General features: G+C 48.6%; 1 protein-coding gene across 4 annotated transcripts; it reads left to right on the top strand.

Annotated features, from left to right (window-relative positions):
- The first annotated feature begins 124 nt into the window (after nt 1–124).
- On the top strand, nt 125–21,052 carry MFRP (membrane frizzled-related protein). 4 transcript variants are annotated; one of them, XM_088138977.1, is made up of 13 exons: nt 125–3,773; nt 5,288–5,429; nt 6,456–6,587; nt 7,582–7,743; nt 8,194–8,422; nt 11,786–11,916; nt 13,084–13,209; nt 14,146–14,222; nt 14,963–15,111; nt 15,268–15,398; nt 17,106–17,240; nt 18,529–18,653; nt 20,021–20,439. In XM_088138977.1, exons 1-13 carry the CDS (start codon nt 3,639–3,641, stop codon nt 20,078–20,080), a joined length of 1,734 nt encoding a protein of 577 aa, XP_087995103.1. In that variant the 5' UTR covers nt 125–3,638; the 3' UTR covers nt 20,081–20,439. The 4 variants fall into 4 exon arrangements, with proteins under 4 accessions (XP_087995103.1, XP_025031248.1, XP_087995104.1 ...); XM_025175480.2 differs by having other exon boundaries at nt 19,589–20,439; XM_088138978.1 differs by lacking the exon at nt 18,529–18,653 and having other exon boundaries at nt 20,297–21,052.
- Nucleotides 21,053–21,649: the final 597 nt, after the last annotated feature.

Below are 21,649 nucleotides of genomic sequence, written 5' to 3'. Positions count from 1 at the left end.
GGGGATTGCGGGCGGGGGGCGTTGTGTTAAGAAGCCCCGGGCCCTCACAGGCTGTGGGGCTTGACTCCGGCTGGAATTGCCACAACCCGTGGGGTAGACGCCAGGACAGGGGGGCCAACGTATTTTCTCTGAAGGAGACCCTGGGATTCCTTCCCTCGCTGGGCGCAAGGGCTGGAGGCTGCGTTTCTGCTGGACAAGCTGTGGGTCGCAGCCGCCTGTTTGCAGGCGCGAGGGGTCACTGGCTGGGGACTCGCTCTGCCTCAAATAGGGAGGGAGCTGCTCAAAACCCAAGTGGGGGCAGAGTTCCCTTCTCCGGGACAGGCTGGCAGAAGGGATGACCCAGGACCTTTGGGGGACGGGGGGGACACATTTCAAATTGCATCTTGCACTTTTGCACCGTGGGGGAAAAGGTGTAACAATAAAATCCTGTTTGTTGCTGTATGATGTTGTGTTATCTCCGGAGAAGGTGACACTGCCCTTCTTAATGATTGGGCTAGTCAAAGCCAAAGCAAAGCTGTATTGTTCTCCTCACATGCAGTTTGGCTCGCTCACACAAGCTTTCAGCTTTTCCCTTTTCTAGGATTCATCTGATCCTTCCCAGCAGCGCACAATGGCCGAGTTAATTGCCTCTCCGGATTACCAAAGGTCAACCAGCCTTGGTAGTAAGATTCTGAAGGAAAAGGCAGCCAAGGGTCCGGATTAATCATTTAAAAACTCACTGCAAACTCACTTTGCCTGGGCGGAGGGTGCCCCATAAGGAGCCCACGTCCCCTCCCTGCCAAGCAATTTAGCATGCAAACAATGACCTCTTTCTCCCCTGCTTTGGGAACAGGCAAAAAGGGTTTTGCAATTACGGGCCGCTTGGAATGTACGTGTCTTAGCAACGTGCCCGGTCCCGTGAAAATGGACTGCCCTGCCAATGGGAATGTGATGCAATGATAAGGAAGAGAAATTTGGCACCCAGGAAGTAAGCCATATTCCATTGCATCATGTCAGGCTGTTTATTTCCACGGTCCTGCCTCTGCAAGTGAGGCCTTGGGAGCATTTAGCATAAATATAGCGTGATGGGCCATTCAGACCCTGGCTTATTAAAATATTAGATTTTGGAAAAGGAGGCTGTTCCAATGGAAACTCAGTGTGGCTTTTTAAACTCGCCTATAAAATCATGATATGGTGTTTTTCTGTTTCAACTGAGGGTCGGGGAAGAGTAGGGAAAACTTTCTGTGCAAGAATCGTAAAGGGCTGGAAACAGGAGGGTGGGGAAATTTGAAATTCAGCGGTTTGAAGATGTTTTGCCAACTACGCATGGCTTAGGCTGCTGCAAGGCTTAACCACCCAAGTGATCAGTGCTTCTGACGATTAATCCATAAATGGGTCTATCTGAGGCTAATTATTTTGTCCTTGATAGGTCACTGTAATACCCCGGTCTTCAGTCCACAAATGGTTAACTTTGGCCCTACGCTTATTTTCAATATCCCTAAAAGGCGAATGCTGATGTTAGCAACCTTGCGGGCTCTGAATGGGATGAGAATTAACAAATCATGACTTCAAACACCAAGTCTATGGCTGAAATGTCCATCACACACACACACACACACACACACGGATTGCAACGTTGGATTCGTGATTCTGTTTTTCAACACTGGCGATGTTTTGCCACAAGACAAATAGTTCTATGCCCGCCTGTTTATGTCCTCTTAAGAGGGAAAATTCTTGGTGGTGTGTTATTTTGCAGCTCCGAGCTCCTGACCTCATCGGCTCTGGACAGCGGTGGTGGTTTTTTCTGCCTTCGAGTCAGCTGTCGACTCCTGGCAGCTGCCTGGACTAGTCCCTGCAGTTTTCTTGGCAAGGTTTTTCGGAAGTGGTTTGCCCTTGCCTCCATCCTAGGGCTGAGAGAGAGGGGCTGGCCCAAGCGCCTTAACCACGACACCAAACTGGCTCTCCACTTCCAGACTTGGCAGCTTCCATCCCTCTACCGCGGTGTTTCTCAACCTTGGCAGCTTTCAGACGTGTGGACTTCAACTCCCAGAAGTCCCCAGCCAGCCATTGGGGTCGCCATTCGCATGCTTCGCAGCCAGCTTTAAAGAATGAATGGAGAAGACGGAAGTAAAATCACAAGTCGCGGTCACATGATGCTTCGCTTAACAACCACGGTGACTCGTTTAATGACTGAAAGGGAAGTGACGTAAGTCCGTTGCGGTCACATGATGTTTCACTTAACAACCAAAGGGGAAGTGACATCGTAAGTCCGTTGCGGTCACATGATTTTCTGCTTAGTGACCGCAGCGCTTAGCAACTGAGGTCCACACATCTGAAAGTTGCCAAGGTTGAGAAACACTGTTCTAGCTCGTGCCTGGCAGCCTAGCTGAGAAGGATGTAGGTAGGTGGGGATGAGCGTGTGTGCGTGTGGATGAGAAAGAGCAAAGGACATTATAAGCAGTATGGTTTTGCTGCTACTTTAAACTCACTGGGTCTCCGTGTACAGTAGTCCTTGCTTACCAGCTGCCTTGTGCAGTGACCGTTCCAAGTTAAGACAGTGCTAAAAAAATAAATTGGCGACCAATCCTCGCATTTACGGTTGTGATCACTAAGCAAGGGCTACCTATATTCCAAAGACCCTGATGTTCGGTTGAACGTGATTTGTGTGTGTCCCTAACTATATTCCAGCTGTTGGCCAGGGCTGTGTGTCTTGTCTGCTGTAGCCGCACCTCTCTGGAAAACCCCCATCGAAGGCAAGGGGGGCTTACAAGATCCGCATGTCTCAACAGGCTAGGAGCGTGTGAGTGACCATAAGCTGAACCTGGGAGCATCTGTAACATTTATATATTTTTATATATCACCAAGTCTCCAGGTGCAGGGGAGCTCCCCTCCTGGACAGTGGTAATAAATTAGAAGTGCTGGAATTAAGCACAGATTCTCCTGGTTTGCAGTATTTTGGAGAACAGCTGGTTTCCTTCCCATTGCAAGAGGCTGTTCCAGGGTAAGGAAAAAATGCTGATGAGTAAAGAGGCGGCAAAAAAGGAAAAAGAAATACAAAAGCTTGGAGGCCTCCTAAGACCAGGTTGGCCTCTGTTCTTTCTATCTGAAGCCCTTGGCAACTCAGTGCTGGTTTGCTTGTATCATCCTTCATGCATCTTGCGCCATCCTTAGCAGGAATCTACCTTGCGCGAAAGCGCAACTATTTTTCACCGCCGTGTCTGGCATCTCACCCAACATGACAAAACCGGGAAAAAAAGATGCCGCTTTGAGAGACTTTTGCTTGCTCAGATGCCCCAGACCAGCTTGGCAGTGCTGTGTCTTTAAGAGCACCGTAGTCCATGCCAGGGCCTCTGACCTCGGAGTTCTCAGCTGAGTTGGATTAAGGAGCTGGGGAGCCTGGCGACTTTAATGCTTGCAAATTCTTTTATTTCCTAGCAGCTTAACAAGTCCACTTGTCCCCAGGGATGGGCTGTGGTCTTGAAAGCAGGAACGGGGCCTGTTGGTTGAATTAATCCGTCATCCTCTCCTGAGCGGGAAAAGACCGTCAATCTGCGGACCCCATCTCAACATTTGGGCATCCTTAAGCAAGGAGGAGACCTTCTTGTCCATGCGGTGAAAGTCAGAAGGTTCCCGGAAGAGCTGCCACTGCAGAAGGCCGGATGCCACGGGAGGGGGGGACATGTGGCAGCCCCCGGCCGGCAGGAACCCTGTCCACTTATCCCCCATCCTGCTTCTTGGCCATGAAGGACTTCACCGAGGTCATCTTTCGCCCAGAGGCACAGAATCAAAGCCAGGTATGCACAGAAAGGCTGTTTTGGCGCTGCGGGCTCCATATCTCTATTGAACAAGGGCCAGGGATGTCTATTGTCCCACCCTTTTCTATGTGCGTTGCATGGCTGTGGTCACCATCTTGACCTTTTTGACCTCCTGTGGACCCCCCGTCAAGGACAACTCCCAAAGATTTTGCCTAACCACTTCTGCAGCTGGAAAAAAGCTTTTAAAAGCCATGCTGGCTTATACAGTCCCCACGCGCACAGCTCTTTTCCCCCCCTGCTTTCAAGTCTCCCGTGTCCTGACTTCCTGGGTCTCTGGAAGTTACACTGTTGAGGGAGTGCACACGCCTGGAGAGGAAGGGACCTTGTGGGGAGCAAGCGGCAAGGCTGCCCGTCCTTACAAGCCAGCTTCCTTTTGAAAGGGTTGTTTAGGATGATCGGGCATTTAAAAGAAATGTTTTCCTTGCAGATTTTTAACCAGACAGAGACTGCGCTTAAGTTTCTGTGCCTAGCTGGAAAGCTAATGTGATCGCAGTGCAGAGGTTAAGATGGTGGCACACGGGCTCATACACTTTTTAACAGTGCATGGGGCAAACGTGGTCTTTGTTCAGTGCAGAAATTTACCATGTTTTTGTTTTCTTAGAGGAGAAGTTGGAGAAAGCTGTCACAAGGCAGAAGGAGGGGAGCCTAAAATATTTGGGAAACAGGCAAGATACTACAGCACATGTCACCTGGGGCACTCCTGGGGTTCAGCCTAGCAGAGCTACTGAGACTGGGGTGGGGCGGTGATCAGAGTAATTCCCACTTCAGGTCCAGACTCTGCCCTTGGGGATTTCAGTCTGATGCCATAATTGTGACATGGACAGAAATCCTACGAGCCCACCTTGCAAGGTGATGCCACAAGCGTGATCGATACGCTGGAATGGGTCCAGCTGAGCCATCAGCCCTGCAACACGATGGATTTGACAAGGTCCTCTTGCTGTGCCTAGAGACAGAGCTGCTGGCAACAGATCTTTACCCTTTATGGGCTGAATTAACTGAAAAGAGAGAGTTTGCTTGCTCCCAAGATGACTCCCGGTGATCCCATTGCCAAAGAATGTAGGAGGGGATCCAGCATGTTCTGTCTCTGTTGGAAGCCAGGTTGTTGTGGCTTGAGGAATATCAGTCTACCCAACTTAGAGAAGAGGGCGGAAGTGGGTTTGATCAGCCCCAGCCCCTGTTTTCTGGAGAAAAACAGATTTTCTGGCTTTGCAACCGGAGATTCCAATCTTTTAACCCTTCCAAACCACACGTCCTGCAAAATGCTTAAGGCTGTGTTTCTGTTCCGGCTTCCTCAGCTGCTTTGCGGGTTTTATTTACATTTTGTGGGCTGCTCTGTCTGTCCGATAAATGCACTCTTTATGATTGGGAACTGTAAAGTCCTCCTTCTGCTCCAAAATGCCGTTTGCTTGCAAGAAAAACATAGGGTTACCTAAAAGGGAGAGGCGACTGCAGGAGGCCAAAAGATTCACAAGGTCCCATTCTTTATGCCCCAGGAGACTGCCATGTTGTCTTTGCCACCGAACTTGCTGATGGAATTCTCCAACCCCGTGTTCGAGGAGGATGGCGAGGTGCCAGCCCTGAATCAGCTGGAGAATGAGAACAGGAGCGGGGCAAAACTCTCTGCCAATGGATTTGGTATCAAGCGGGTCAATGTTGTGGAGGGGCATAAATACAGAGGCCAAGAGTTCCAGCAGAACAGGGGGAGCCAGTTTGGTGTAGTGGTGAAGGGGGTGGACTAGAAACCGGGGGGCTGTGAGTTCAAGTCTCCTTTAGCCCAACCCACCTCACAGGGTAGTTGCTGTAAGGAAAATGGAGCATTATGTATCTTGCCTTGAGATGTACGAAACAAGGATGTGATATAAACTTCTTATTAATAATAACAATAACAAAGGAGATGACTTGGTGGTGCAGTCACATGCCACCTTCAGGGTCTCTCATTCACTTTTCTATTGTACCGGCTTTCCCCAGCTTGGTGCTTTCCAGGTTTGATGGATTCCAACTCCCATCATTTCAAGCCAGCAGGATTTGGGGCCACGCCACCCAGGGGAATTGTGGGAATTGGTCCAAGTGGCTCAGAAAGATGGGAGCTGAAGTCCAGCTGCCCTGAAGACTCCAAGTTAGGAAAGACTGGATCCTGGATTGCAGTTCAAATGGATGTTCACACAGGCTGTAAGGTGGCTGGCGTTCATTGCTGTGAGCTGTGGAAAGACTTGGGTTGGAACTAGATAGAGGAGGGTGGGAGGGAGGGAGGGAGGGAGGAGAGAAGAAAGAAAGAAAGAAAGAAAGAAAGAAAGAAAGAAAGAAAGAAAGAAAGAAAGAAAGAAAGAAAGAAAGAAAGAAAGAAAGAAAGAAAGAAAGAAAGAAAGAAAGAAAGAAAGAGAAAGAAAGAAAGAGAAAGAAAGAGAAAGAAAGAAAGAAAGAAAAAGAAAGCGATAGAAAATCTCCAAGTCCTGCAAGTCTTTGCTCTGCATCTCGGCTGGATTTCTGTAGCTCTTTACAGCAGCTGGTGTCTGCGCATGCAAAAAGCCGCCTGCTCCAGTCTCCCCTCCAGCGGTCATCCTTGGGGCGATCGCGAGAGGTCATTTGAACAGCCGGGGAGGCAGTGGGGGTCGATCCCATGGATGGGGGCACTGTGATTGCCAGCCTCTTCTCCACCCACAGCCCAGCAAGTGCAAGGAGCAGCCAGCCCGAAATTCAAGCCGGACTGCAAATTTTCCTGGCTCTGTGTGGCGGTTCTCAGTGTTTTGCTGCTCATCCTCCTGGCCTTGCTTGTAGGCATCCTAGTCATCTACCGTAAGTTCTGGGCTGGGGGACTGTGGAGGGGCTTTCCTGCAACTGAAGCCTGGCCCAGGCCAAATCGGGCTTGTGGTGGGGAAAGCTGGGGATGCCTGTTGCAATGTCTCCCTGAAGCTGTGTTAGCCACAATGGCAGGGACCGTATCTGCTCCTTTCTTGCTACCCTAACCCCAGAGGTCACATGCTTAAAATCAAAGAAGCCAGCGCCCTTGAGCACATCCTGAGCAGAGGAATTTATTTTCAGGCCCAAAGAGGCTGAACTCGCTGATAAAAGGCCAGTTCTCTCCCTGTCAGCAGCTGCATGGAAAGACATCCCTCAGACCTTCTGGTAGACCCCACTCTTGGAGATCCATCCTTTCTCCACCCACAGATACGGTCCTTCTCTATGCGTAGGCTGTAAGCTATGGACCTGTTGCCTTCCCATGAGCAAACTGCAACTCCTGCCTCTTTTTCCATCAGCCACCCCAGATGAATTGGGTGGGAGCTGAGCTGGAGGCACTGAATTGCTTGCCAGTTGAACCGTCTGGGCCATTGGAGCAGAGACGGTGAGTGCAGTCTTGCACCACTGCTCCCTCCTGTCCCTGGAGATCAGATGACTGGGTGACTCTTCTGCTCCCTTCTCGCCCAAAATCCTGCCTTCCCAAAGGCTAGCCTCCTGTTTGGGAGTGGTGGGGTGTGAAAAGAGGAACTGTGATTGATCTGGAAGAGGGTGGATTTCTTGGCCGGCTCATGACTCAATATTATTAATTCTCTCCAAAAGCCTAAGCCCCAGGCATTATTTCTTGCTCTTTGATTAATTTTTGTAAAAGGCACTTTTACACTTATCTTGTAAAGTGTAAAGGAGTCTTGTAAAGGAACCAGGCTGAAAGAGGCAGGGAGGGATGAGGACTCTGAGAGGTGGAGCTTTTGAGACCAAATCTTTCTAATTTTAGTATCTTTATTCTTTTCCTCTTCAATTTCTCTTCTCTCTCGCTTTTTTCCCCTGGAGGCAGAGCTAAAATCACCCCCTCCGATTAAGCCCTCTCGTGGGACTCCCACTGGGCACACCGCCACCAATGCCACCGTCCCTTCCATCAGGAGGACTTCCTGGAGCCCCATCTCCACCGCTTCCCCACCCCAACGAGAGCTGCAGGGAGCCACAAAGCCAGGGCCCTGTGAGTACCGGTTGCTGCTGAGGCTGTATCTCTAACCTGGTTTCCCTGACCTGGGGTCCTCTGAATGGCCTCTAACTCCCATAATTCCGACCCAGCCTGGCCAATGCTGGGAATTACAGTCCAACAGTTGGAGAACGCCAGGGAAGATGTTGACATGGTGGGAGTCTGCTCTCTGTCACATATCGACCAGAAATACAGAGAGGCAGATGCTCTTAGCTTTTTTTGCAAAAGGTTTGCTTGGCTTGACCTCACCGTCCACGCTGGTGGAGGATGGAGGTTGCGCCTTCATATATCTGGAGGAGATGAGGTTGGGGAGACTGCTCTAACCATGTCACCATTCTTCCTCTGTTTTGTTTTCTTCAGCTGAATCATACCCAGCTGCTCCCTTTAACCATTTGCTTCCCCTTGCATCCCTAAACTGGTCGTTTCATTTGCTGCCTTCTCTTCTAGTGTGTGGGGGGAAACTTGGGGGCCCCGAGGGCTCCTTCAGCTCCCCCAACTACCCAGATCCCTACCCACCCAACGTCCTCTGCCAATGGCACATCCACGTGAAGGCGGGGATGGTGATTCAGCTGAAAGTAGAAGCCCTGGATGTGGAGGCCTCTGACCTGTGTTTCTATGACCGGCTGGAGATCTACGAGGAGCCAGATAGTACCTCCCTTTGGGATGGGAGTACCAGGTAGGTAGGATGCCCTGCAGGAGGGATGGCCCAGGCCTCTGTGTGTGTGTGTGTGTGTTCAGCTGCTATTGGGGTCTTCCAGATAGGTTGGATTTAAGCTTCCTGGATCCTCCACCCAGATGATTGAGTCAAGCCAACACCCAGAAAGACCCAACCAGGTTTGAGAAGACTGCAAGAGGACCTGGGAACAAAACGACTGAGGCAGAGGCAGTGGGTTAGGAGGAGGGATTGGATAGAAGGACAGAAGAGGGGTGGCCTCTCACGCAAGTGATTTTTGGAAGGGGCAGCAGGGGAGAAAGGGCAGAATCTTTTCAGCACCCTAGGGTGGGAAGGGATCATTCGTCCAACCCCTCGCCTGGGGTAGGAATTGTCAAATCGTCCCAGACCAATGGCTGTCCAATCTTTGTTAGAAAACTTCCAGTGATGGAACCCCCATGACTCCAGAACAGGCTGTCGCACTGCTTAAGAGCTCTCACAGCTAGGACGTTCAACCTTTTTTCAAGTTTGATCTCTCTGTATAGATCTTCCACTCATTGGTTCTTGTCCTACCTTCAGGCATTACACATCCACCCCCTCTTCTCTGGGGCAGTCCTTCAAGTCTTGGGAAACTGCTATCCTGTCTCCTCTTAGCTTTCCCTTCTTTAGGCTAAAAACGTCTACTTCTTTCAACAGTTCCTCATAGGATTTCCAGAAGGAGGGCTAAGGGTGGTGGAATGGGAAGCACAAGGAGATACAGGAGGGGAGGATAGGAAGGTTGGAGAGAAGAGAAGAAGCCCGTGGTGACTTTGCAGGTGAGGACAGGAGGGCAAACAGGAAGTCCCAACAGGACTTTCAGGAGAGCTGTTCACGATCAGGGCAATTCAGTGCATGATTTGGGAAGCAGATTGTTGGATGGAAGCGAGGAACTCAAACAAGAGAACAAGAAGGAAAGAGAAGGAAACAGCATGGTGTCAAGAACTGCCTGCTCAGTTCATCTTGATGTGATCATCAGCAAAACCTGAAGGGCGAGCTGGCTTGCAAAATTCATGAGGAGATCTTCCTGCAGCTGTTGGAGAGCCAAGATGGTGTAGCAGTAAAAGTGCCAGACTAAGAACAGGGAGACCCGGGGTCTAGTCCTTCCATAGGCATGGAAGCCAGCTGGGCGACCTTCCTGAAGTCGCTGTCTCTCAGCCGTAAACAGCCCTATGCTCTTTGGCAAGCTGTCTGAAGAACAAGCCTCTTGTCTTGTGTATCAAGAGCTTCACCACTGAACTGGGCAAGAGCAGTGCAGAGACAAGGAGATCCTGCAACAAGCAGGACAAACCCTAAGAAAAAGAAGATTTACTCTTGCCCATGGATTCGTCCCTCTGGTGGTGACAGCTGGAAATATTTGTTTACTTATTCATTGATTTGTACATTCATTTTATTTCTCTATGGTCAAATCCACCAAGATCCACTCAAGTTCTACAAGAGAGTAATAAAGAGTGAGCAGGGGGCAGTTAACAAAGCTCGGTGTCCATGGTTTCAGGTGGCATGCCCCAATCCTTCAAACGTCAACACTTTTCTGTATTTTCTGTTCTGAATCTTGTAAGTCCCTTTGAAAGGATCATTTTTAGTTTTTTTTTTTTTAAACGTCCTTAACTTCTCTGGTTTACAAATACCTTGACATGACTATTGGTCAAATGCAACGTTTCGCCCCCTTTGGTGTTTTCTTCTTCAGCCTTAACATCTCACTGTGATTCATCACTGGGACTATTTGGGGGAAGGGTGGCCGGACCCAAAATAGTCAAAGGAAAAGTGAAACGTTGCAAGCAAATTCAAGGAAAACAGCATCATAAAACCTGTTGCCCTAGGATTCTAATATGGTTATTATGAAGAGTTAAGCTCTGTATCCTGCCAACTTTCGGCAAGTTACAATAAAAAGAGGAAACGGTTCAAACTGAAAATATTTAAAATGAATAAATTTTAGATTCTGTTGTGCAATGGCCAGCCCGACACAAGCCATTCCTCACTGTTATCTGGAATGCTACTTATTTATTCACAAAACTTTCATGACCATCTACCTTATGCCCAACAACTCCAGGCGACTCACAACAAAACCAAGAAAATAGCAGTAACACAATCGTATCACCTGTGTACAAAGTAGCCTCACGCTTCCCACCACAATGCCATAACCTCCGTCGCTTCCCAAATGCTGGCTTGTTCTCCTCCTAGGAAAATGCTTGGCGGAAAAGCCAGCTCTTCATGGAAGGCTAAAAGGTTAGGGGCCCTCTGGGTCTCCGGTGGGGGGCTGCTACAGAGAAGGCATGCCACCAAGGTGCCACCTGTAGAGAGGGTAAGGAGGATGACCTTAATGGAGATGTGCAGGAACTGTTTGCAAGGCCAAAGGGGCTGAGGCATTTTTTAAGTCCAGAACTTCAAGGTAATGTTTGAAAGCAGCTCGGCCAGACATCTCCCTGGTTCACTGGAACGGTGTTTCTCAACCTTGTCCACTTGAAGATGGGTGGACTTCAACTCCCAGAATTCCCCAGCCAGCCATGCTGGCTGGGGAATTCTGGGAGTTGAAGTCCACCCATCTTCAAGTGGACAAGGTTGAGAAACACTGCACTGGAGTATAAGAAGATGGAGAAGGTGGTGCAGGACAATAACCAGATTCTGTCATTAGAACCAAGCTCAGCAAAAGTGGTTTTAGCCTTCCTGCAGAGTTGATTTCCTGGTCTGGTCTACCCAGTGGGGCTGACACCACCAGGCTGTCTGAATGGACTTACCTCTAGTTCTTCCCTAAAATCAGCAGTTGTGTTTCATTAGGAAACCAACCTAAAGAAAACCCTCCCCTTCCACTGTTGAAGATGCTACTTGGGCAGTCCTCCTTTTCCCTTTGCCCCTCACCCTCCGCTTTCAACGGAGGCCTATTTTTGCCCTGCTTTAATTGATCCAGGCATTTTCATTTAAGTTAATTAAAAGCAAACAATTGCATTTTATTATTTAGTTTTTGGATTATTGCTCCACAGTGTAGAACTGGATTACTAGAATGCCTTTAATAAATAAAACAAATGAAGCTGACTTTCAGCAGGAAGAGCAATACAGGTCGTCCTCATTTAGCGACCGCAATTGGGACCGGCAACTCAGTCGTTAAGCAGGGCAGTCGCTAAGTGAAACCGCGGCTGTGCTTGTGATCTGACTTCAGCTTTCCTTTGCTTTACAGACCTGCAAAGGTTGTAAATGCAAGGATTGGTTGTACGGTTACTTTTTCATCACCATCGCAACTGTGAACAATCCCTGTATGAGGCAGTCACTAAACGAGGACTACCTGTAGAGGTCTCTTGAGGGGGAAGGGGGGATCCACAACTCCTTGCTCTCTTGCTTACCTGGTGACTTTTACAGGTACTGTGGCCCTGTAGCCCCAGCAACTATCAACACCAATTCTAACCAGATGCAGGTTGTTTTTGTCTCCGATGATAATATCGCTTCCTCGGGGTTCACTGCCAGGTACCGGGCCATCCTACCCAGTGAAAGTAAGTGCCTGCAATTTCTGGAAAGGGGAGAAATTACAGGAAGGGGGAGATTTGCTCTGTGTGGTTTGAGGTTTGGGTTTTTTTTTAATACAGTATCCTGACTTTCTGTCCCTGAAGGGCACTTGGTAACGAAATTAAAAGAGACTGAAACCCTACAACTTCCAATGACATTTTTTGGAAAGACAAACAATTGACAAGGCCGAAGAAGACAATATTGAAATCCATAGGTGCAACAAAGCAGCCCTATCTGATCAGGGAAAAGGTTCCAGCTGATCTCTCTGCTTTTCCAGTAGGAAAAAGGAGAGGACATATTTTATATACGGTTGGCCTCTTGGCTGAGATAAGTGTCCTGGAAGGAGAAATCCCACAGCTCAGTGGCCATAGCTATAAAGAGCGCGGCTACTTATACTTCCACCAACTGTTCAGACCTCTAAAATGATGAGATGTGAAGATATAAAGAGGGTCTTCAAAGATGACCCAGAACACATTTTGACATCCTTGAGGTGTTCTCGTAGGTTCGGCTGCCCAGCAAAACAGCAAAAGTGAGCCCCCTGCCCCCAAAGAGCTTCTCATCGGCTTTAAGAAGAGATGCAGAGTGTTGGGTATCAAACACAACGTGGTTGGGGATGGAGACTGGAGAAGAGGACGGGCCCAGCCACACAGCACTCTCTCCAGACATAAGCTGCCAAAGAGCAGACTTATTTGCCTCGAAACAAAGGTGATGATTGTCCCCATATAAATGACACAATGGGAAAATTGCTGTAATGTTTCACAGAGTTGAACATTCACAATTATCCCAGCACTGATTGATTACTCACTATCACATGAATACATGGGCTAATTTTATTCTCAGAGCATGGGAAAGTTCTAAATGGGTGAGGAAAACAAGAGACCAGTTTGCTTGACAGTTTCAAACTGGCTTAAAATCTTTTAAAAGTAGAGAGAATGAGAAATGAGCCTTGATCATCACCACTCAAGAAACTACAGGATTGGTGCTTCTCTTCTTTCTCCTTCTCCTTCTCCTTCTCCTTTGTCCCCTTGCAAAGCTACAATCCCCAAAATAACTTGGAGAAGAAGGGAGCCAAGACAATTACAACCAGTTCCAAGACAGTGTTGATCTGATCTGCTCTTAGCTCCTTGATTTCCAGAAGTCTTTGTCTATTCTAGAGAACTGCTCCTGGGATGAATTCTTCTGTGACCAGGGACTTTGTCTCCTGCCAGCCTTTGTGTGTGATGGCCACCAGGAGTGCCAGGACAAGAAGGACGAAGCCAACTGTAGCACCAAGCACACAGGTATGACACATGCACAACTAGGAAAAGCTCAAGGTTACAGCCTTCCAGGTTTTCTTCAGATGTCCCAGCCAGGTCACGTTGGCTGGAATTGTAGGAATTGTACCCCAGCCTGTCTGGAGGAAGCAATGTCAATATGACCACGAGGCCATGCTACAAGAATGAGGTAAGGCCAAACCTCAATGGCAAATGCCATTACTGTATTGGGAAGTTGAGCACCAATGCTGGGGGACCAAACGTTTGCCTTGTCTAAAATGTAAGTGTTAAAGGACATTCAGGACTGGATGAGACCAAATGTGCATCAAATTCTGCATTGTGTATCCCATGAAACCACACAGATGTTTCTGGAAGTGGAGTTTGGGCTACAGTCAGGGCCTTGAGGCGACGAGGATCTTGAGAGCATGGATTCCCATATGGGATGGACATTTTCACATCTGCCAAAAAGGAAGAAACATTTTACATAGAATGTGCATGCCCTAATGATATGCATATATGCAAAACCAAAAATCTTATAATTCCAATGCAATACGTCTCATATTAGTGGAGAAGATTGGCCAGATGGCTCAGCTATGAACGAAAGGTCACTTCAGTAGGTTTTCACTGCAACCTTTATATTTTTAGATCCGATCTGGAGAAAAAGCCCTAGCTGGGAGGTCTTGCTTCACAGAGATAGCCTTCAAATGAAAAGACACATCGTCGCCCTGAGTTCTTGGAGGGGGTTTTGTGAGATTCACTTGCCAGATTCCCAAATCCATTGCTGGAATCTGGGTTAATCTCCTTTTGATGAAAACCTTGCACTTTCTACTTCACATTAGGAGGAGGAGAGAGATTCAAGAATTTGGAAAAATAAGGAGGCTGTAGGGCATTACAGTTATAAACCAGTAACGTGCCAGTAATATAAGTCCATGAAGTTCTAGGATGTTGATTGTCTCTTTCCAGGTTGTGGTGGCACCTTGACCAGCTTGGAGGGACAATTCTTCTCCCCAAACTACCCCAAACCATACCCACATCTACAGGTGAGTGAAGACTATGGGGGGCCCAAGCTTGGACCTTGGGGTCCCATTTTGCCCCACAAGTCAGCAGATGATGCGTCCCCCCCTTTCAGCTCCCAGCACTGCAGCAGGAACATGGCCCATCCCAGCACCCATTCCTGGGAAAGCATTGCATTTGGAGGACTCTGCAAAACCACTGAAAGAGGAGTGACCCTGACTTTTTCCTAAAGGACAACAGAAAGGACAATTGCCCTTGTAGCTCGGAGGCATCAAAATTCCAAGTTCTAAAGTGGTCCTTTTGGATTTCAAGCCTGAGAAATGTTGACTTGGAAATTTAAACCTCAGCTCAGACCAGGGTTTCTCAACCTTGGCGACTTTAAGACATGTGGACTTCAACTCCCAGAATTCCCCAGCCAGCATTCTGGGAGTTGAAGTCCACACTTCTTAAAGTCGCCAAGGTTGAGAAACCCTGGCCCAGACAGCGACAGAGTCTGAGAAGGGAAGGAGAAACAGCTACTACCCCCATGGCCAAGATCCAGTGGGCAAGAAAACTCCCTCTTGGATCAATTCTTCATGTTCATACCACTGTTCACCCAGCCAATGACAAATACACCTTCAAAGAAATGGAGGGGACTGTTGGGAGAAAAGGTTTGGGACCCTTCTCCAGGTTTAACCCCCCGTAAACGCCACCTTTTCTTAGCATGGAGCTCCCCATCCTAAAGCTGCACTCTCAGCCCAACTCCTGGACTTCCTTTCCCTTCCAGATTTGTCTCTGGCACATCTCCGTGCCAGCGGGCCATGTGATCCAACTGCATTTCTACAACTTCAGCCTTGAGTCGCAAGAGGACTGCAATTTCGACTTTGTGGAAGTGTACGACAGCGCGGCCATGGGGGCAAGCAGCATCATGGGTCGGTAAGGTGGCATCGGGCACACCAACCCCCGCATGGAACAATGAGGATGGGCACACTCACTCATAAGGTGGCCCCACCCAGGCTCCCGGTTGCATTGATCCCTGCAGCATCTGCCCCAGATTTCCAGAACTAAGTCCGGCTTTCCTGCTCCTGGCAGGTTCTGCAACTCCAACCCGCCCCCTGCTTTGACGTCATCCCGACATGTCATGACGGTGCTGTTTGTGGCCGATGAGGAGATTGTGGATGATGGGTTCTTTGCTGTCTATCGGGCCCACAATATGACTGAAAGTAGGTACTGGTGGCTCCGTGGAGGCTCAAGATGCAACTAGTCATCTGCTCCCACCTTGCCCCAAATAAGGGGGCAGACCTGGTCTGGAACTGGAAGCTAGGCCGGGTTAATGTAGGGACGGGCAGCTGTCCTGGGAAATAAACCAAAAGGAAACAAAGCCCCCCAAAATGCAGGAGGGGGTTGGGCTGAGGGAGAGGGACTGGCCCAAAGTCACCCAGCCGGCTTTCCTGCCCAAAGTGGGACTAGAACTCACCGTCTTCTGCTTTCTAGCCCGGGGCCTTCCCCACTAGACCAAACTGCAGTTGCCACCCCATGAGCAGTCTTGCCTGAGTGTTGTGCCACGCTGGTTTTCCCTTTTCCCATCAACAGAGGGGACTCAGCCAAGGGACATAACCGCTTCAGCCAAGCAGGGAAAGGCTCAGCTTCCTCCAGGTCTCCTGAGAAGCGCTGTGGTTGCTTGTTCACAAGCTCTGTTCCTTCTGAGATGGAATACAGTTTGGGTTTCTTGATTCCTGTAATTATTGTTCCATTTTCCCAGGCAAAATAAAAGGGCCTTCCGAGAAGGGAGAAACTCTCTCCCCCCCCCCCCCCACATCCACAAGACTTGTGGGATTGTGTTTATATAAACAGAAAGTTGGCGTATCCATTAACTAACTGGATGGATGGTTAGATGATGGTGCAAATGTTGCACAATCTCTGAAGGACAAAAGTCATCTCCAATTCTAAGCAGGCTTTTGAATTGATAGCACCATGTTCCTAACCTGCTTCCACACTGGAGCATCACCCCACCAGTGATAAAAAGCTTTTATTATATATTACCAAAAGGGATAGCTGAACAACACAATAAAATGGCACAAGTCATTAGCAAGCCAGTAGCTTAAATTGGTGTCCTCTTTGGTCTTCTTCTGAAGGCATGGCGCATTTCCTTCATTTCCTTTTTTTTTTTTTTAAGCAGTGCATATATGGACATCCTTTATAAACTATTAACCTAAGTGTTGGCAAGAAAGTCACAGCGCTCCTTCTTCAAGTGTTAAAGGTCTCGGCCACGTGGGCAGGTGATCCAGTTGGATAAAACATTTATCCTTCTGTGATTTGTTGCCTTGAATGTGGGTTTGCAAGATAAAAACATTAATTTTTAACTTTTCCCAATGGCTTCTTCCCTTGCAGGCGAGATTCTAAACCAGTGCTTCTCAATCTTGGGAGCTTTCAGATGTGTGGACTCCAACTCCCAGAATCCCCCAGCCAGCTCCCAAGGTTGAGAAACACTGTTAAGCAGTTAATGAATCATTCCTTGCAGGACCTCCTCTGAGATTAAGGAGGGGCAGTCTGGCGTCAATAGATCCATGACTTCAAATCCATGGATCTAAGTCAAGGACCAACGCTTGTGAAGGGTTTCCTGTCAGTGCTGGGCCAAAGAATTGTACTAATGCCATGCTTTGTGCCCGCACTGTCTGCATCCCATTTTTCCAGCTGCCCTGTTTTTTTTCAGGTGAAGGACTGAAGTGGCTAGCTTAGAGCAAGACATGAGAATAATCTGGCTTTGTTCTCCAGATGGTCTGAGAACCTCTGACTTCCACAGAGAAAGGCCAGAAATACAATGGGAACGGAACAGACCAGCTGCTGTTCTTCACCATCTTGAGAGTGCAGGGAACCCCTTACCCTAAATGCCACTCTCTTCTCTCTTCCCTGCCCACCCCCTGCGCAAGAAACGTGTGGGCCTTTAGAGTTTGTCTGCAGAAATGGCGAGTGCGTGGCCCAGGAGCTGGTGTGTGACAGCTGGAGGAACTGTCCAGATGGAAGCGATGAATTCAACTGCACCAGCATCTCTTCCACGTCGGTGGGTGAGTACCTGCCCTCCTGCATGGACCAAGTTCCCTTCATTGGCGAATTTGCAGAACTACGCATTGCAACATCCCCAGTTCAAACCCCACCTCTGATCTCAACTTACTAGATGGGTCAATTACATTCTCTTCCCCACTCTCCCCTCCGCCCCCAGCCAGCATCCTCCTTTCTCCTGCTTTCACCTGGCTGGCCCCAAACCTTGGATGCAGGAGAGCAGTGTTTCCCAACCTTAGCAACTTTAAGACGGGTGGACTTCAACTCCCAGAATTCCCCAGCCAGCCAGGCTGGCTGGGGAATTCTGGGAGTTGAAGTCCACCCGTCTTAAAGTTGCTAAGGTTGAGTATCACTGCATTAGAGTTAAGCATCAAGACTTGGAGCAGAACCTAGAAACAAGCAGAAGGCACAGATCCCTAACAAGGGACCCCAAGGGTGAATTCTGGAAAACAATCTGGCTCTGTTCTGCACAAACGTTTTTGTTTTCAACACTCTTCAAGGGCGAACCCACCCAGGCCAATGGACGGGAATTGAAGCTGTGATGAAGGCTTGGGGGAGCAACCCCAGGGCTTTTCCAAAAGTGGGACAAAGACACTCCTGACCGCAGTGGCGATTTGGATACCTTCAGAGCAGTGCCCAATCCAGAAACCTCCCCTGTGCAAATGTACTTTTTTGCCAGGGGAATAATCCCTTTTTTACAAATTCTTTTTTTCCATGCCCACGCTTATTAGGCTTCGGTATTTTGGCCTCATCTGGACTAAGCTTGGGCTGTGTCATTGTGCATCCAAGGACTGGCCAGCCACAACTGCCAAAAACAGAATCATAGAATTGTTGGGTTGGAAGGGACTTTGCAGGTGCTCCAGTCCAATGCCCCACGGAGGTGTTCAAGACTAACCCCTAATAATTACATGGCCTTTCTTTCCATCTTGGGATAGGAACTCCTTCCTCAAATGATGTGCTTTAAAGCAAGCTTGACCCCCAAACTTCCTGTCCCAAACACAGACAACCTATCACCACAAGTGTGACCTGGCCCTCCTTCTTTGCTTCATTGCTCCAACCACAGAGTCTCTCACCTTCCCTTGAAAGAAGAGTGCAACTCAACCATTTTGAATTGAGTTTGGGTTACTCAACCGTTAGCTCTTCCTGCATTGATTAAAAAATAGGGTCTTGGGTGTCCTAAGCGTGTTGCCAACACCTAATCCTTACAACAAGGGTTGGGGAAAGCAAACCATGGTGATGGATACATTCTTGTTCTCTTTGAAATGTTGTCTTCTCTTCCGCCATGGGCCGAAGCCTCCTGTGAACCGATAAAAGTGGAAATGTGCCAAGGTCTCAGCTACAATTCCACCTCCTTCCCCAACATATGGCTGATGATCCCACATCAGCAGGGTGCCGAGGAGCTGCTTCAAGACTACATGGTGAGGCTGATGCAGAATGAGGTTGGAAGGAAGGCAGAGAGACGGGAAAGGAGGTTGAATCCTTGGAAAGAGGCTGGAGGCATCCACAGAGTTGCATTGGAGAGTAAATTCCAAAGTTTCACCCACATCAGCATATGGACAATCTATGCCAGTGTTTCTCAACCTTGGCAGCTTGAAGATGTGTGGACTCCAACTCCCAGAATTCCCCAGCCAGCCATGCTGGCTGGGGAATTCTGGGAATTGGAGTCCACACATCTTCAAGCTGCCAAGGTTGAGAAACACTGATCTATACCTTCATGGTTAATTTCTCATTGCATGATTAGACATCAGCAACTGGGTGGAATTTTCACATTTTGCTCATAATATGTACTTGAGAATGAGATAGCAAGTACACTTCTACACAGCAGCTTTATGCACCCTTAATCATAGCCACAGCTGTTTGGGCCAATTCAGTGCTCCACAATTCATCGTTGGCCATACTTTTTGGAGAACAACCCAGTTGATCCAAAGAGAAAGCCAGCATTTAAAGTCTGCAGAACCTTTCCTGGGGCCACAATGGCAGGAAGAGTGGGGGGGAGAGAAAACCAGCCCCTGAAAGTTCGTCTCGAGCTAGATATGGCAGAATGTGTCAGCCCTCTGAGGTAGGCCGGATCAGGAAACAAACTCTACAAGTCGGATGTGAATTCTACTTTATCGATATTGCGGGCAGCAGACGGTGGTTCTACTAGATCAGATTAAGGTGCAGCAGCAACAGGGTACTTATGTTAGGGTGAGGGTGGATGACCTCCAGGGAACCCAACAAATGACTCTCTTGGTTAGTGGGTACTGTGGTTGCACCTGTCCCCCAAGAGCATTGCCCAGTGGGTGATACGGGCACATACCAAGGGAATGCCTACATTCCAGCCCCTGGCAGAGAACACCCACCTCTTTTTCAGACGCTGCAGGACCTCACTTGCTACCCTGACCTGCGTTTGCTGGTCTGCAGCCTCTTCGTCCCCAAGTGCCTCCCAGAAGGGGGCATCTTGCAGCCATGTCGCTCCGTGTGTTTGGGGGCGGAGGAGCGCTGCCGACAGCCCCTGACCCGCTTGGACATCGCGTGGCCCTTGAACTGCAACATCCTGCCCGACTCCACCAACCCTCTGGAGTGCTTCGTGCCTTGAGGGGGCGCCCCCCCAGTGCCCGGCCAGAAGGAGGCCTGTTGGAGGCAGCTGGGGGCCGAGGAGACGCCCCAGTCCAGAAGACTCTCTGATCTGTTCAGCCGGCAGCAAAACAGTTGCTGGCCACTCCCCAAAAGCTCTCCAGGGAATCGACCCTAAAATCACCCGCACTAAATCTCCTTCTTGACTCTACTTCTATCTCTGTTACAGCCTCTCTCTCAAACTATAGATTGCAAGCGGATCAAGGACCCCTCTATTCTAGAATCATAGCTCATGAAGCTGGAAGGGATCTCGAAGGTCATCTGACCTAACCTCCTGTTCAGTACAGGATCTGCTAGGTCATCTCTGACAGAAAACCATCCAGCTTCTGTTTGAAGATCTGCAGCAATGGAGAACCCAACACTTAATGGGGCAGCCTGTTCCAGTAGCTGATGGCTTGTACAATCAGAAAATTCCTCCTGATCTTATCTCCCAATGATTTTGCAGGCACATCCGTGGTGTTTTATGCGCAAACATTCTTCTGGGCTGTTTTTCATCTTCCCAGCCTAGCTCGAAGCATGATGTCCTGGTGGTACCGACTGAGTTTGACCCTGCTTAGCTCTCTCCAAGATCAGCCCAGAGGCTTGCACTTCAATTGTGCTTTTTAAACCCATTAAAAAATAATAAAAAAGTAATTATAACATCACAGGAGCTGCAACGCCTTCTGTCATCACGAAATCAATCTTTAGTTGATCCCTTTAAAAACCTGTTTTTATAGAGTCCATGAATTAGTCACATAGGAGGTTTTTAAAACTGTGAATGGCTTCTTGAGTAAACACTCAACAAATCCTCAGTTTGCACGTCCCGGAGCTAAATCTCTTTGGAGATGCTGCTTGCAGTAAGAAATCACGTATCATCTGGAAACAAAAAATGTGCACGTTGCCTGGAAAATTACATTGTTTACATGTAAACTCCTGCAGATGTATTGGTTAGAATACATGGAATTTATCATCAAAGTTTTTGTTAAATGACAGCTCTGATAATAATGGTAGAGCTTTATTCTCTGTCGGGCGAAAAAAAAGGGAGCCCCGGTTCCTTTTAATACCACACCAGATTGTATGCAACAAAGATAGAAAGTGTTTTTCTCAACCGAGGGCGCTGACAGCATCAAAGGGGGAAGGACGGAAGAGCTTTCTTGGCCTTAGCACACCAATGTTAAAGAGTTTTATTTTTTTAAAAAATGCATCTTTCCATCAGCATTCATTGGCCTGGCCTGAAAGGCTGGAGAACGGGAAATGTAAGTAGCTGGTAGACTTTGAATTCCCCCCCCCCACCCCAGCACTATGGAACCCCGGCTGCAATTATTATCATTATCATTATCGTTATTATTTATGGCATTATAGTCTCTCCTCTGAGCTTATCTAAAACAAAAGCGCTTCCACGTTTTCTTTCGAAGAAAGGCGAATCTGGCCTCCTCCATGCACCCTCTGCAGGATCGAGTCCAAAGGAGCAGAATTTGCTCCATTTGGCAATATTTTTTCTGTTTGTCGTGTCGAGGGAGGGCTCAGAAACACCGGGGGCCACCTTGTCTTCTTCCTGGTCAATGGTGGTGGGTGGGTGGGTGGAGGGGTGCCTGCTTGAACTGCCTTGCCCCATCCTGGTGTGTCTTCTCTGACCTCATCAGAAGAATGCGCCCATCTGGGAAACACCCCCCCCAGCAGGGAGGAGTTTCATGGAGAGACAGCTGGCAGGAACAGCATCTGCAATGGTTAGGGAGCAACGCCCATCCAGTTGCTGCTAGCAGAGCCAAAAAACACCCAGGACTTGTCCCGATTGCCGCATGCAGCCCATAAAAAATGC

The sequence above is a fragment of the Python bivittatus genome, unplaced genomic scaffold (genome assembly GCF_059951505.1).
Source record: "Python bivittatus isolate LINGU-HERP-01145 unplaced genomic scaffold, Pbiv_v1 ctg000320_np1212, whole genome shotgun sequence".
Taxonomy (NCBI): Eukaryota; Metazoa; Chordata; class Lepidosauria; order Squamata; family Pythonidae; genus Python; species Python bivittatus.
Note: the sequence above shows the minus strand (reverse complement) of the source record. Positions and strands in the feature narration are given on the sequence as shown.